The 16420-nt window shown below is 39.9% G+C and overlaps 2 protein-coding genes across 2 annotated transcripts; both read right to left on the reverse strand.

Annotated features, from left to right (window-relative positions):
• Positions 1–616: 616 nt before the first annotated feature.
• LOC115267594 (transmembrane protein 177) lies at positions 617–7656 on the reverse strand. Its single transcript, XM_029874687.2, has 3 exons — positions 7411–7656; positions 1057–1513; positions 617–994 (listed from the first exon to the last, which is right to left on the reverse strand). Exons 1-3 carry the CDS (start codon positions 7566–7568, stop codon positions 668–670), a joined length of 942 nt encoding a protein of 313 aa, XP_029730547.2. The 5' UTR covers positions 7569–7656; the 3' UTR covers positions 617–667.
• An 18-nt stretch (positions 7657–7674) lies between these two features.
• LOC109397940 (putative gustatory receptor 28b) lies at positions 7675–14079 on the reverse strand. Its single transcript, XM_019670281.3, has 4 exons — positions 9956–14079; positions 9835–9900; positions 9680–9769; positions 7675–9617 (listed from the first exon to the last, which is right to left on the reverse strand). Exons 1-4 carry the CDS (start codon positions 10631–10633, stop codon positions 9546–9548), a joined length of 906 nt encoding a protein of 301 aa, XP_019525826.3. The 5' UTR covers positions 10634–14079; the 3' UTR covers positions 7675–9545.
• Between the last annotated feature and the right edge of the window lie 2341 nt (positions 14080–16420).

The following is a 16420-nucleotide window of genomic DNA, read 5'->3' on the forward strand; positions in this document are numbered from 1 at the left end:
AAATTTGATTTTGTTGATTTGGAGTAACATTGACCTTTTGTTACTAAATTCTGGGCCGCTGATCTCGAGTATGTTGTTCAAATTCTTACAAGTTATGTACTTTTTAAGTTTTTTTAGGATTTAAATCCTCCAAAGCAGGAAAAGCGCCTAAGGGCAATGGCTTAAGGAATTGAAAGTCCACTTTTAATCAATCGTATATTTCACTAAAAAGAGCATTTTCATAAAAGTTTCGTTTATAAAATCCAACTCTAGGATATCATATTCAAGTAATACAGTGATTTCGAACCTCATATTGTATCTCGTATTCACGCCAAGAATGAATGTTTGATGATGTATCTTATTGCGTTACGAAACACAGTTTTGAAAAAAATCGATTTATTTCAATGTTTATGATATTCAATTTTCATGAAGTGCATATCATGTAATAGCTAAATGATAGAAGATTACGATATATCATTCGATAGCTGAAACTGATTCAATGTAAAATGCTTGTTTGAACTTTTCTTGAGGTCGGTCAAGCTGATCAATGTTACCCCGCTGATCAATGATAACCCCGGTTTACGGTAATACTAAATGTATAGAATAGAACGGACAAAAAGAATAACACTAAAGTGAATTATAAGTTTCAATTTCATTTATTACATTCATTTACACCACTAGAACACAACTAGCTCTTATTCTTCTCTGACACCAACTCTTTGTAACCGGACTCAAAAAATTCCTTCCTCAACGTTATGGGAGCGGCTTTCTGGCGTATCAGGTAGTTGATGTTTCCTTTGGCAGTGTAGTAATCATCATCCGTCAGCTTACGAATAGCCACATTCTTCTTAAGCACTTTATCGTAAAACCGCACTCCAGCATCCACCACATCTGGGCCAAGCTGCGCTAGCCGTTTATCCACATCCGTATCGTAGTAAATTTCCGTCATATCTTGTGAGAAAGAATAGAGACCGTAACCAAATACACCACAGATGGTGTAAAGCATCAACCTCAACTGGAAGGGAAGTAAAAGGGTTAAAAAACTTTCTGTATTTTTCATAGCTTAAAACTTCTTACAGAAAGTGGTCTAGCGTAGAAATTACACCTCTGGTTTATAAGCGATGCAGCACTGTAAGTAAATACCCATGAAACGGTAGGGATGATCGCCTGGACGAGTCGTTTGCTGCTGTTCAGCGTCAATATCTCGCGAGCGATTCCGAAAACTTGTTCGTCTTCCGATAGTACCAGGCATTCGTCCAGCAACTTGGCACCCTCCGAAGCCCAATCCACTTTCCGGTTACCGATCAGCATGTCCTTCTTCTCGATATCGGCTGGGCTGTCATAGTCATAATTGATGGGTATTCCGACGACGCCTCCGTAGCGAGCCTTCATGGATCCCACGTTACAAACATCGAATCCGTACACCATGAACGGAGACACGTATTTCCGTTCAATTTCCGAGAGGTCCAGGAGCTTTAAGGCCCGATTGAAGCGCTGCTGAAGTTTTTCCGACACTTGCCTTTTCTGACCATTCCTATAGATGAGAGAAGAGGTGCATGTGTATTAAATTTTTTTAGGATGACTCATTGGCATATAAAAGTACTCTACAAGCTAGGTACAAATTTTAATTTTACCACTCAACGTTGACCAAGATGTTTTTGCCAATACCGTAATCCGGGGTAACATTAATCAGAATTTTCGATCTTTCTTGAATTATTCTCTTGTTTAAGCAAACGTTACATGTTATATATTTTCAAAACAAGTACTGGCCCTCAGAGAATATGTTATGCTACTTGAAAAAGTATTGCAAAACTTTAAAACATGTTTAAATTGGCTTTTTAATATAATTTTTGGTTTTGTTGATTTGGGGTATTATTGATCATAAGAGATGAACTAGCCATAGGCTGAAAATCTCGATAATAAAGATAAATAATAATTATTGATCATGTCAGTGAACAATGATCGTTTGTGTTAAAAATACCCTTACTTACTAAATTCGTACCACTTCCCTTATTAACCCTCAAGAGGATACCTTAAATGAAGGTCCGTTTTGGGACCCTGGGGTCCATTGGACCCAACATATATTCTCGCGTATCTCGTGATCCTTACTTTTTGAAAGGATGATGTTTTCAGCAAAGATGTTGGGAAAGTCAAGGGCTATCTAGTGATTAACAATATAGTTCGGGAAGTTTCCGCTAGGTGGAACTAGGCATTCAGAAATGCTCCTTATCAATAGGATATAACGTATCTAAACAAGCGGACAAGACGCACCGAAACAATAGTGTAAATCGCACTGCTGTAGACGGGTAGACATATATATCCGGCGGATCAAAGGGGGTCGTTCAAATATAACGTAACACAAGGGAGTGGGAGGAATTTCCCATACATCAGTTGTTATGCGGGGGAGGGAGGAACTCTAAAATTGCCAAATTTTGCATTACGTAATATTTGAATAAACCCAAAGCGGAATCAGAGACAAACAGACGTAACACTATTAAAATTAATGAGATTTAAATCTCAGGATCCTAATTACTTATATAGTATTCGGCAAAGTTGCTTGGTTGATCAAGAACTTACAAATGATGGACCGTTTGATTCGATATTCCACCACTAGGCAGTGCTAGTGAGCATGCAAATTTTATGTATCATATATCTCAGGATCCTGATTTCTTAAAAAAAAAAATGGTGTCTTAGTTGTTTGGTAAGTCAAACATTTGGAGATGATGAGCCATTTGAAACGGTCTCTCCTATTAGGAGGCGCTGGTGCGGGATGCTTATTATTTATAGAGATGGTGTCTACAGATAAGTTATTTGGCAGGACATGGACCTACAGAATATAGACATTAGAGAATCTACAGACTTGCGGAGATACATATAGTTGAATAACGCAATTTTAGAGTGTTTTATAGTGAATTTAGTTTAGACTATTTAATAGAAAATGACGTCACACAACCCACTGTCGTTATCGAAATCGTTCCGTAAATCTCATTTGGCTAAACGAATGGACAGATCGTTTGGTTACAGTTGTCTGCACCTTGGCAGCATATGGAATCTATAGTGTCTATATTACAGAATATGGGATATATACCTCGATCATAATCTACTTATTTTTCCATCGCTTTGTGAAATAACAGGATGGCTTAATTATGATGCTTGCATAGAAGGTTCCATACAAGCACAGAGAACAGACATCCAAGTCGACTTTCAAAACTGTGTAAGGAATTAAACGGTCATTTGAAATGGCAACACAAGTGGCAACATCATGGTGACGCTGCTATCGCAAAGTTCCCACGCTGTTGTTGGTGGTGAATACAAAACTTATCTAGATATGCGTAGGGTAGATCAAGGTTTTAAATTGATGTGCCGTTTGGTTCGGAATTCTAGGAATAGAAATGAATGACATGGTGGTGCTAGTTAGCATTCAAATTGTATGCCTTGGAGGAATCCCGGAAGGTATTTCACGAGGAATTCCGGGAGGAATTCCTGGAGGAATCCCGGGAGGAATTCCTGGAGGAGTCCTGGGAGAAAGTCCTAGAGGAATCTCGGGAGCAACTCCTGGAGGAATTCCGGGAGGAATTTCTGGAGAATCCCGAAAGGAATTCCTGGAAGAATCTCGGAGAAATTCCTGAATGAATCTCGAAAGAAATTTCTGGAGAATCTCGGGAGAAATTCCTGAAGGAATCCCGGGAGGAATTCCTGAAGGAATCCCGGGAGGAATTCCTGGATGAATGCCGGGAAGAATTCTTTGAGGAATCCCGGGAGGAATTCCTGAAGCAATCCCGGGAGGAATTCCTGAAGGAATCCCTGGAGAAATTTCAATTTCTGAAGAAACCCCGGGGCCGATTCGGAGAGGAATTCCTGGAGACATCCTGAGAGGAATTCATGGAGGAATCCCGGGAAGCATTTGTGGAAGAATACTTTTACGAATTTCTAGTTGAATCCCTGGTGGAATTACTGAAGCAGTCTCGGATTTCCGGAGTACTTCTAAGTGGATTTCCCAGATGAACTTCTGGAGGAGCCTCGGGAGGAATTACTGAAAGAATCCCTGTATTAATTTCTGAAAGAATCCTAGGAGGAGTTCCTTCAGAAATTTTGGGAGGAATTCCTGGAGTTATTCGGGTGAGTCAATTCTGAAGTAAATTATCCAATAAATAGGAAGTATTGGTGTTGTGAACAGAATGTTATTATATTGTGTTATTCTCAAAATATTCACTTCAAAAGAAGTGTACAGTCGGAACCCGCTCGTTGAGCCACAACCTCCGCCCAACCAACGAATTCGATTCGCTAGTTGGGTGAAGTGACAGCAGCACAAGGGGCGTGCACATTGTTTTTTTTTAAATCATGTTTAGGTTGGCAGTAAAAAGTAAAATGTTTCAATATGTTTTACATTTAGAGCAAAATTAATACGTTTTGCAAGATACATATATAGCTAATGCGAGAAATAATTATTTTCACCCATTTTTAGTCGGTGAAGTGAAAATATAGATGTTTATGAAACCACCCGGACCAAAATGCAACACAAAACGCTTTCAATGATCGACAAAATAAAGATTGCCGATGTTTTGCATTTGTTTCGAGGTAATTATACATATTGTTTTTTTTTTTTAAGAAATATGAAATAGAATTTCTTCTCGATTATCAGTAAAGTTTAAGAAACCAAAAACTCATTAGCTCGCCCCTCGGAATTACAGATTGGTTGTCATTTTCAGTTTGACATTGAATTATGACATCCAGGTGCTTTTTAGTTGGCTGACCGCTCAACTAACGGAGCCCCAACTAAAAAGCCACCCAACTATTAAGCCCCCAACCAGCGAGTCATGACTGTACTTATTTGAAGACGCTTGTCACTCGGGCATCTAGGTTGCGGGGCATATACAAACTAATTAGCGTCATTTTGCAGGAAAACTTAAAAAAAATTTCATTGCCAAATAGCCCTTGATGTATTGAACACTTTTGCCAAAGACACAAACTTTCTATACATTCACAATCTCAAGATATTCAAGCTAAATTTAACTTTTAATTCATAATTTGAATACACACTAGCGCCATCTACTGGGCTAATTCCAATTCAATTTGTTCGTCATAAGATTACCCTTGGTCTATTGAACAATTTTGTCGAAGACAGCATTATTCTAGAAAGTGACGATCACAAGATACGATCATTCGTGTCGTGGGGTCCAATGGACCCCAGGGGACCGAAATCGCCCGGTTCAACTTTGACATAAAAAATAATCCATAGTACGCTATGAAATATTTGTTATTTTTGCACAAATAACTCATCGCGGTGTGGTTTGAAGGTACTGTGAAAATGGGGCCGATATGTCAATCCAAACTTTTTTGCGGCCACTTCAAAGTGGCTCTGGGGTCCAGGACCTCAGATATCCATTAGAGGGTTAGACCCCAGGTATCCATTAGAGGGTTAGACATGTGTCTCCCATTTTCATCCTACCAAAAACAAAGAACTGAAGCGCTGTATGTTTTGTTTTTTATATTTTTGTCTCTTTTGTTAGAAGTCAGTACGCATAAAAAGCAAAAAGAACGAAATCAATCGGTGCCGTAAGCGCTTGTTTTTCAATAGGATGAATATGGGAGCGTGAGATTACTGTTAGAACTCGTACTAGCCATATCTCAAATGGGAGCAAATAGAATTTCAATCTCGTGGTTGCATGAAAAGATCGTACAGTTACATTGAAGCAGTTATAACTCTGAAAATCGATGAGATACAAATATGGCGTCTTCAACAAAATTATAAGTTTTTGGATGCACTAAAAGTGTCCAATTTTATATGTTGATTATTTCGCACAATCACATAAACACATAAAATTCTATTTAGCCTTCAGGATGCGCGCCGTTGTAAAAAGTACAACACTTCCAAAAATCCTCGCTCGTTGTATTCAGCGCGAGCGCGGTGCAGTTTTAAAGTTAAATCTATGGTTTTACCTGCGTGATGGCGCGCGTCCAGAAAGGTTAAAATAAAACGAAACAATTTTTTTTAACAAATTTAAGTTGCCTTCGTTGGATAGATTAAAGTAGCCGATTCAAAAAGGTCTAAATTTGTTTATATTCTAAATTCTAAATTCTGTCAATTAAGTAAACTTAGAACGTGATTATGAGTTCATTTCCATCAATTTAGATTTTTATCTTTTTTATTCATGGATAAATCGCAGACAAACAGATGTATCACTTGGAACAAAGTGCGATTGAAATCATCATTTCAGGGATCATCCTAACAAAACTCTTTCGAAAAATCATGAAAATTCGAAATTATACGAATTCCACCTTATAAAAAATATGATTTATGATACTTTTGAAAAATAGAACAGTGACTTGTTCCTTTACACTTATGCATTAAAAGTTTAACATAAAAGTCAAGGATTCGGTGTAATCGGGGGTGTCTATTTCGCCCTGGGTATCAATTATGCCCGATCTCCCCTACACTTTAATATTAGCTCGTTATCCCCATTTATTACTTAGTTCACCAAATTTAACTTGGTACGCTCAGTTTTCTCTTTTGCTGAAACTCATTAATGAGTTCAGTAAATGAACTGTCAAAATTGATAGATGACTAGAAAATACCGTTACTGATGAACGGTTAATATAGATTACCGAGTGTACTTACCGAGTTAAATCTGCTGTTGAGAAGTCAGTAAAAAAAGGAAAAAAAACTGAACTAAGCGAAAAATATACTTATTTGGAATATCCGAATCTTAATGTGTAAGTTAGGAATAATAAGAGACAGAATAATGGTTTTTTTTAGCAAACTTGCTCCAAATAAGATGTACTTTTTTGACACGGACACGTTCAATGCTTCCAGTGAGCTTTTCGCTCTTTGAAGGAAGCACGACACTAGACAACGGACTAGCATGCAACGCCCAGTGGCACAGCCGAAAACTTTTCCTGACAGCTGCGGCGGGAATCGAACCCGCGCTCCTCAGCACAATGCGACTAAGAGCTTGGTGACCCTAGCCACACGACCACGGAGCCGCACAATTCATTGAACATTTTGTAAACGTATATGAAATATTTTAAAGCAGATATATTAACTAATGAGACCACTCTAGTTTCATAATGATGAGGAAAAAGATTAAAAAATAAGAAAAAACTTTCCCAAAGACTTATAAAGGTTTAGGCAGAAATATATGACTTCAAAAATCACGATTTGTGATAAGAATGGAACAAAAGCATGCATCTTTCCGTATATCTAAAACATGACTTGATCAGGTGATTTCATTTATTCTAAAACATGACTTGAAACCTGAACATCCAAACATAGAAATGCAAAATGACAGAAATCATAAAAATGATAGTCTACCGCCAATTAAGTAGTGTAAAGCAAAGGAACTAGTGCACTTCTCGTAGTTCCGCATTGATTTTCCCAAATAATATCCATTTTTCAAATCATTAAAGAACCCCAACAACTCCAATACTTACTTGTACGCCTGAAACAGTTCCTTGTAGTATCCGATTCCAATGGTGTGTGGTAGATAGTGGCCAGCAAACAGTCCGATGGTTAGTGCCGTCGAACCATAGAGTACCACTCGACGACCGGCTTCTGTGACGAAATATGGAATCCTACCAGCTCGAACCATGATTGAAGAATTATTGTATTTCAAAAACGCACCGGCGGCAAGGTACAATGTTACTCAATCACAACATCTGGTTTGTTTACATTTGGCGAGTCTGCACACGGAGACATCTGCCAGCACCTACTTGGATGCTGTCAGTTGCACAAGCAAAAACGTTGTATTTTAGACCCCTCGTTCATTGGTGTGATTTCATTTGAAGCGAACGTTATGCGTTTATCTGTGGTTTGACTGTATTTTTGGGTTAATTATGAATGGAGTTATGGGTGAGAAGCCTATATTTTATTAAAGCTGTTGGTATAGGGTCGTCAGCGTGGTGGTTCGCTTAGAAACACAAACAAATTTTCTAGTTTTTTTTTTAAATTCCATCAAACATGTAAAAGACTAAAGTTACACTAGTTTACAGCATTTTTGAGCTCGGTAAGCTGATGATCATTTTTGGTGTAGAATCATGCCTTGAGTTCGAAAACGCGAAGGAAAAACAATACAGTAGAGCGGAAAATTTTTCGACTTTCCATACAAGGTTGATGATTTGAAATCGATTTTTGTTCTATTTTTAACCAACGTCACTCACTTCACACATCTCATTCTCCGTAATCAATGCTCCGATTGAGCTGATTTTTTTAATGTAACTCGCCTACATATGATGTCAAATAAACGTTGAGAAAGAATTTTTATATTGTTTTTTTCTTATTGAAAAAAAAAATACATTTCTTCATATATTTTTGGAAATTTAGCTAAAATTTAAGGAGATCGTCCCTAAAACTCGCCAATATCTTGAATTTCATCAATCTGACGCAAAACCTGCATTCAGGTGATCGAATGGTATTGTATTCAGCTTTTAATTTATGGAAAAATATTTGTGATTGGTTGAACAAAACGCAAGATATTTGAATTTTAGTAAATTCCATATTTTTAAAAGTTGTAAAACCACAAACGAAGATATAAATTCGTCTGTGGTAAAACTTGATATTGAGCTAAAACTCAAAAACCGCTCTACTTAAAATTTTTTGAAGCACGGTTTCGAAATCAGTGCCAAATTGTACTTCAGAAACTTTGGTCGTTGACAGAAGTTCACGACTTTCGTTTTATTTTGTAAACTAGTGTTACATTTCAAGAAAGCTCTGTACGCTTTTCTGTTACCAGATGTTGCAAATGATCTACGCTAGTACCGTCGTGCGGGGCTACTTTTGAAATGCGGGGCTACTTTGGACACTTTTGAATTGGATTTTTTGAATTCGAAATATGGTTCAAATCTGTTTGATGTATTTAGGACTATTATGAAGCAATATTTTCCCCTTCATTTAGTTGAAATTGTTTTTCAAACAGACCCTTTATTGCTTGCCAGGACACAAAAAACATCGGATAAACCAAAAAAATATATACAACGTATCAGAACATTTGCTCTGTATGCATTGTTCCTACACTTCATAAATTTCAAAGGGTTGATCAATTCATTCAAGATGTATCAACGTAGCATATACAATCGAATATTTGTATCGTTATACATTATAAATGACCATTTCACCTAAACAGAGGACTGATGGTACCTTTTTTAAGGCTGTCTATATTACAATATCACGCTGCTTATAATACCAAAGATAGCACAGAATCACCTAAAAACGGATTCATTTATTAAAATAATTTTCGATATAGTATGCTACAGTATTGGTACAATGTAGTTTTCTAAATAACCCTGGAATTTTAAATGCAGTTTTGTTATAGTTAAAAAAGTCCAAAGTAGCCCCCATCCAGGCCTATATGAAATGTGTCCGATTGGTGTATGAACAACTTTTTTTTGTTTATTGATGGATTTAGCTCAAATTTTGCATACATCCTACATACATACACACGATTGTTGTGTGTAAAAATTGAGGAAATGCATTCACTACTCTGGGAGTTATAATGTCATAAAGTTGAAAAACCGTGAAAAAGTGTATAAAGAAGCCCCGCACGACGGTATGTATGATGTCTTTAATATTCCTAAAATCTGGTCCTTGCTGATTGATCGAATTGAATAAGAATCACCAAATAAGTTGCCAAAGCACCAAAAATCTGAAAATATTAGTACTTGCATTATTTGCCGTAATCTTGCGTGAGTCCTGAATTCAACATACATGAACTAAGAGTGTTAAATCCAGTACAAATATACCATTAGCAGTGTATGGACCTTTCTGGAGCAAAATCTGTCGAGAGAACGACGATGTCTAAAAAGGGGAGTTATTTCATCAATATGGCTTGATATTTTTTTCATTTGATATGTAATACAAACCTCATAGGTGAACTCATTATTTTCTATCAGTGGCAGTCCTTGAAGTAACATTCCGGTTAGTTCGCGCTAAAAGTAGTTAAGTTGTTAATGAAATTGTGAAGAGAAAAAAACGCCCACCTACCTCGTTTACCATCAAATGATTTGGAATAAGGACAATCAGTAATTTGCAAACGTACATCAATACCCAAAGAGCCGAATAGATCACATACTGGATGGTGGAAAATGTAATTGCTTTTTGGTGCGTGTATTGATACATTTCCAAGCACGTGATACTGATAGCTACGAGTACTGAGAAAACCGCCAAAATAATCAGCACTCCGAAATCCCGATTCACTTGGAACACCAACCGGTGTAACAGCATGTGCTGTTTCCTCAGAGATCGAATCGTTGGACAGTAGCTTTTATAATTCGACCTCAATGAATATCGTATCGCCAGAAGTATGGAATTGATGGTTCTGCATTTTCGATATGCAAATACGACTACATATGCATACTGCAACAGCGATAGGAATTGCACAGCACTTGGTAGGAAATAGGCCCCCGTTGTACACACGGTAACAATAGCTTTCCAATAGTAGGTCGCATCAACTATAACAATTACCGCAAAGTAAAAGGTACCAATTAGCAGGCACTTACTAAATTGATAACGAAGCCATGCAATGTCCTGTTCTTCGGCAAACTTTCCAAAATCATTCAATATGTCCATCATTTGACTGAGGACAACATTGTAACGCGATCGCTTCCATTGACAACAAATGTAGACAATGGTACAATTGAGCAATCCAATGCAAATTTCCATGTTGTACAAAATGTAGGTGAAAAATGGGATATTCAAACCATCCAGTCGCCAGCGTCGTTTGTAAACTAGCGAAACCGTCGATGCTACGATTAGACAGATAGCACAAGCTGACTGAAGAATAAGTCCAGCTTTGGAGTTTCGGTTCCAAGTGTTGTTATCATTCGAAAAAGCATTTAATGGGAAGGGTGCGGCGTTAAATATCTGGGCACTAAGTATCAACGGTTGCAAAGAGCCTTTAAATGATTCTTGGATATTCTGTTTGGATTTGATATCCAAAACTAGTGGTATTTTGTTGGTCAGGATCTAAAATTGAAATATTTTCTCTTTGAGTATAACGTTAACAGAATCAATGTTCTTTTCTCTTACCATTGTTGAAACTTGATACAAACTGAATTGAAATCTTTCAGGTGTCACACCAGATGACCAAACAATTACCTATGATGTTGGAAGGGCATTTAAATCGTGTGTTGGTATATCCTTTTTAATGTACATATGCTGAATAATTAATTTTTATGAAGTAGAGCTTCTGACTGCAATCGACTGTACTTAAAATGCCTTTTTCAGTAGTATCAAAGCCAACGCCTTCGGTACCTGTGCCCACCTTGGTTGTGTTACACTAGTTCACAATATAAAACGAAAGTCGTGAACTTCTATCAACGACCAATATTTTCGATGCATAATTTCGTGCTGATTTCAAGACCGCGCTTCAGAAAAAAATAGAACAGTTTTCGAGTTTTAAAAATATGGAATTAAAAAAAAATAAATATCTTGTCTATCACTTATTTTCAATCTTTTTGCATGAATAGAATATGTTTCGTACATCTGAACACATACAGGGGATAGACAAAATGATCGGGACAGGCAAAATTTTCATTTTTCAAAAAATGTCCAATTAGCAATTAGCACTTTTCGAAAAGTGCATCGAATATTCTCAAATTTTTATTATAAGTTGATCAACTAATTGTGTATCAGTGGACACAATTTGAAAAAGAGCGGGCTATACTGCACGAAGTTATAGGCATTTTAGAAAAAGGTAGAATTATCCGATAGCCAACTTTGAGCTGTTATATCTCCGCATTCAATGAACCGAATGCAATGAAATTTTGTCATTTATGACTTATATAATAAGCTCTTAAAAACGTTTGACACAACTTGAAATCAAGGTTGCAACCATTCATTTGAAAAGATTTACATTCATCCCCTGTATATCGGATTGATACGGAACGATCTCTTTTGTCCAAAGTCTGACACCGTACATCAAACCGTTTTTAATTAGATTTTGTTTTAGATTTTACAGAGGCATTTTAAAATCTTCCCTGTATTGTAGGGATAGGATTTTTTCAAAACACCATCGTTTTTCTTCTTCTTCTTCATGCAACATAAAATCACCAATACACTCAGGCAAATAAACCTAAGATTATCATAAGGTCTAACTTATGAAATGGCCTTTAAACAATTCATAACGGCTAGAACGATTTTCATAAGGTCGGTCTATGACACAGAATCGACTCACAGTTTGGCTTTCATTTCATACACATTTAGCAACACGATATTCTCAAGCGTCGATAGCCGCGTGGGTTGGGCACGAGCTCAATAATCTCGACATTCATGGATCGATTCCAGTCTGCATCATTTTGTGATTTTTCTGCTCTTTTCATAAGTTTATCTTATGTAATTTGGTCATAATAAGCATGTTTAATTTTCATTAGGTATTCTTATGGCATCCATACTTTACAGTTATGGCTAAATTTCATAAGGTATTTTGATGTATTTCGGTAGTTTACTTCGCTGAGTGTAGATCAGTTAAATTTCAATCATCGAACGTGTCGGTTGCGATCATTGGATCGCGCGTCGGTGGTTTAATACAGTCCCCAATTCAATAAACCATGTTTTAGTAGTGCAACTAGTGCAATTAATAAAGTTCATTTTCGTGATCGTATCACATTAGTCATCGCGTATGTCGTCCGAAATTCTTATTCACGGGTGCTTTCGCTGAAGTGCGAACCGGGAATTATCCCACATTTTTGGTCCTGCCGATCCGGATTTGCCAGATCTGTGAAGAAGAATTATCGGTGATAGTGCGCGTCGCTTGGGTTTGATTCGGTTATCGACCCGGTCGGTGTGATATACAATAGACCAGTGCGGTCTTTTTTTTTCCTTCTAAACCATAGGAAGATAATCTGCAAACAGACACCCTAACAGGAAGGTTAGGATAGAGTGGGGCTGAGGCCGTCTTCTACTACAATAGTAGAAGCCAGGACTACTCTCTCCTCGACCCACTAAACACATTCCTATGGTCGCCAAACCCTACGTCTCTCCGGAACCACCAAGAAGGCTAGGGGCTAGAAGAGAGGGGCTAGTGCACATTGCACCCTCAAGCACCGACGAACCGACGTGACAGTGGTGATTCAAAACTGTCCCCCCCAAATTTAACGGTCGACCAGCGAAGCGAGCGAACGCTTCTGTCAAATCAGCGCAGACACGAACCTCTTCCTATATGAATACACGGGGGTTTGGAATCATGTTACCAAAACAACGCGAACCGTTATAGAGGAGGCGGTAGTGTTCGGCTATTTTTCATCATGGCGTCGGGGACAACAAATTTGAATTTATTTGTTCTAGCTGTCACGTCGGTTCGTCGGTGCCTCAAGGTTAGCTGCGTAGCCTGCAGCAACGAACATCGATGACTCGCTTTGGAGAGTCCATCACGGTAACATGCTGGCGCTTAGCCAGTTTCCTGAGTGGTCCTCACCATTCCCTTTGTCCTCGGAAGGCGGGCAGGATCAACCCCGCACGCGCCCTACTGCTGAGCGGACATCAAGAACTGATGCCCACATGCAACCCGATCTGACCTGCCCGCAAAGGAAGGGTATCACTACCCTGGCCCTATCAGATGCATCCGTAGGTTGCAGATAGCAGGGTCTCACCTACCCCTTTCCAACCGCGGGCTCGGATCCAACCCAGTAGACCGACGCCACGACAGCACCGCTACCGGGACTTCCTCTCCGCGGCCACTTACTCGCTGTAAAGGTCGATCTCGACCGCAGGGCACCGGTATGACCTGCGAAGCCGACTTCGAACCCCTGGACCATCTCTTGTACTGCATCTGGACTAGCCATTCTCCACGCGCCACCTCCTCTGTAGCTCCCAGACGATATGGGTAATAGCCGTTGAAACGGCGTTCCAGCCAAACTCATCCCTACACATCCTCTGGACCAAATTGTCCGGAGTTGTGTCCTCCCCGCATGTGGCAAGCATGCGGTCACGCATTGTGCGAAAACGCGGGCACACGAACAAAACGTGTTCCGCCGTTTCCTCTAAACCATTGCACACTGGGCATTTGGGAGAATCCGCATGCCCGAAACGGTGTAGATACTGTCGGAAGCAATCATGACCTGTAAGGACCTGCGTCAGGTGGAATGTAACTTCCCCATGGCGCCTATTAATCCAACTATCTACCCTCGGTATCAACCTATGGGTCCACCTTCCTTTGGTGGAGCTGTCCCACGTGCGCTGCCATTTGACCATAGAGGCCATCCTGGCAGTCCTGCGTATGCCTCTTGTGCCGCGCATTTCGAAGCACTCCATGTCCTCAATGATAAGAATGCTGATAGGCACCATACCAGTAATGACGCAGAGAGCGTCGTGTGACACGGTACGGTATGCGCTCGCAACCCTGTAAGTACTGTAAGTACTTTTCAGCTTCCGTCGGTAGCATTCAGTACTTAACGCGGTGCCCCACGCCGGGCCTCCATACCTAAGTATGGACATAGCAACACTACCCAAACAACCAGTCATCGTATAAGATGTTGCATAAGATGATTAAGTGGAGGCCATATGCGCGCATGCCACCATTTAGGCGCATGTAAAATGTACGCATATCGCCTCCACTTTATCATCTTATACAACATCTTATACGATGATTGGTTGACTGGGTAGCCAGAAGCTTGCGCTTACTGGCGTACACCGCAAGGCTATTGGACATCATCCGGGACAGTGCCGCAATAGCTGTGGAGGCTCTTTTACAGGCATAATCGACGTGGCTACCGAAGGTAAGCTTGTCGTCGATCATCACGCCCAAGTGTTTGACAGGGCGCTTAGACATGATAGTGCACTCTCCTACACTGATCTCCGTGCGGTCTGATTGTTCGCCATTGTACATTGGCGCAGTGCACAGTGCAGTGATATTACTCCGCCTGCGTGGAGAACGCTGGGGAAAGTGTTTTAATTGCTGTTGCTGTTGTTGGATACGTCGTCGTCGTCGCGGTGCGGTGCTTGGATAACTGCATGCGTGGTTGCAGTTGATTGTGCCATCGAGGATCGAGAAGGATCTTGTTCGTCTGCTGTGGACATCACCATCGTTACCCAAGGCCCCTGGACGGTTGGATTCGCCGAAAGTCAGATAAGTTCTGTGTGTGTGTGAGAGATTGTGTGGTTGAGGTGGTTTAGCCTGGCTTTTATTGCATTTGCCAGCCACATCGAAAGCTCTACGAGCGGTAGAGAAATTTTAAGCTCTGATTGAGATTTAATTGCATGCGATACTGTACTCATCAGTAGCATTCTGTGCAGAAAGTGTTTGAGATTCTCCGGTTTGATAATTTTGGGATTCAAGATTGCTTGATTTCACAGAGATTTATAAATTCTGGTAGATTTAATTTGTCAACTGTCAATCATTCGGTCGCTAGAGGTCTCGGGAGTGAGTTATGGTTGTGGTGATTCACAGTGCGTGATAAGTGCCTGCCTAACGATGACAGTGCCTGAGCTGAGACAACTTGTGAAGCAAAAACGACTTGATTGGATATCTTTGGTGAATATCGAGGAGTTCTTGCCGTTGTACCAGGCGGATCGAGACAAAAGTGCAGTGAATCTACGATTGAAGAAACTGGACGAGGTATATGATAAATACTGTGAAGTGAGAGTGAGCATTGAAGTGATTACCGATGACTTGGACGTCGATCAAGGAGCGGAAAATACCTCTGAGGATGGAGCTGTAGGACAAGCTGATATGGCCGAGGCTCGCCAACGAGAAAACGAAGAGATCTTCAAGGAATTCGAAAATAAGTACTTTCGATTGAAGCAGGCGCTACTTTCGAAGGTCAGTGTATCAACGGAAGTTGTTGAACGCCGAAGGGATGAGGTCCAGACTTACTAGTCATCGCAAACGAGATATCCTGAACTGAAGCTACCCACTTTCTCTGGGAGGCTGTCTGAGTGGATGAACTTTCGGGACAACTTCAGATCACTGATACACGATAACAACCAACTCAGTGCGGTTGATAAGTTTAACTACTTACGCACATCGCTGAAGGACGACACTCTGTATCAGATCAACCAGATTCAGGTTACAGCTGCCAATTACGATCTTGCTTGGGGCATTCTGGAGTCAAAGTTCGAGAACCACAAGTTGATCGCCCAGGAGCATTTGAAGGCATTGTTCAATGTTGCTCCAATGAAGTCTGAGACTTTCCAAGGCCTGAATCATATCCTGATGACGTTTAAGGTCAACCTTCAGCAGTTGAAGAAGTTGGGAGAAGATACTGCGTAGTGGAGCACGCTACTAGCCTTCATGCTTTCCCAGAAGTTAGATGATGATACGCTTCGTCTTTGGGAAACTCACCACAGTTCGAAGAACATTCCGTCGTATACAGCGATGGTTGACTTTCTCGAGAATCATTGTGCCATCCTACAATCAACATCGGCACGGAAGACCAATGAGTTCAAGAAACCTTCGAAACCCCCATTTGTTCATGCTGCGGAATCAACCAAAAATTGCACGGTTTGCAGTGG

This window comes from Aedes albopictus, chromosome 2, assembly GCF_035046485.1.
Source record: "Aedes albopictus strain Foshan chromosome 2, AalbF5, whole genome shotgun sequence".
Taxonomy (NCBI): domain Eukaryota; kingdom Metazoa; phylum Arthropoda; class Insecta; order Diptera; family Culicidae; genus Aedes; species Aedes albopictus.

Bases quoted from the DNA above. Each gene is read 5' to 3' on its own strand.
- LOC115267594 (XM_029874687.2), bottom strand. From the start codon at position 7,568: ATGGTTCGAGCTGGTAGGATTCCATATTTCGTCACAGAAGCCGGTCGT. The intron at 1,514-7,410 runs GTAAGTATTGGA...TCTCATCTATAG, and splicing joins GAACTGTTTCAGGCGTACAA to GAATGGTCAGAAAAGGCAAG. The intron at 995-1,056 runs GTAAGAAGTTTT...CTTCCCTTCCAG, and splicing joins TCTACGCTAGACCACTTTCT to TTGAGGTTGATGCTTTACAC.
- LOC109397940 (XM_019670281.3), bottom strand. From the start codon at position 10,633: ATGGAAATTTGCATTGGATTGCTCAATTGTACCATTGTCTACATTTGT. The intron at 9,770-9,834 runs GTTTGTATTACA...TCCCCTTTTTAG, and splicing joins ATAATGAGTTCACCTATGAG to ACATCGTCGTTCTCTCGACA. The intron at 9,618-9,679 runs GTATGTTGAATT...TAATATTTTCAG, and splicing joins ATTTAACACTCTTAGTTCAT to ATTTTTGGTGCTTTGGCAAC.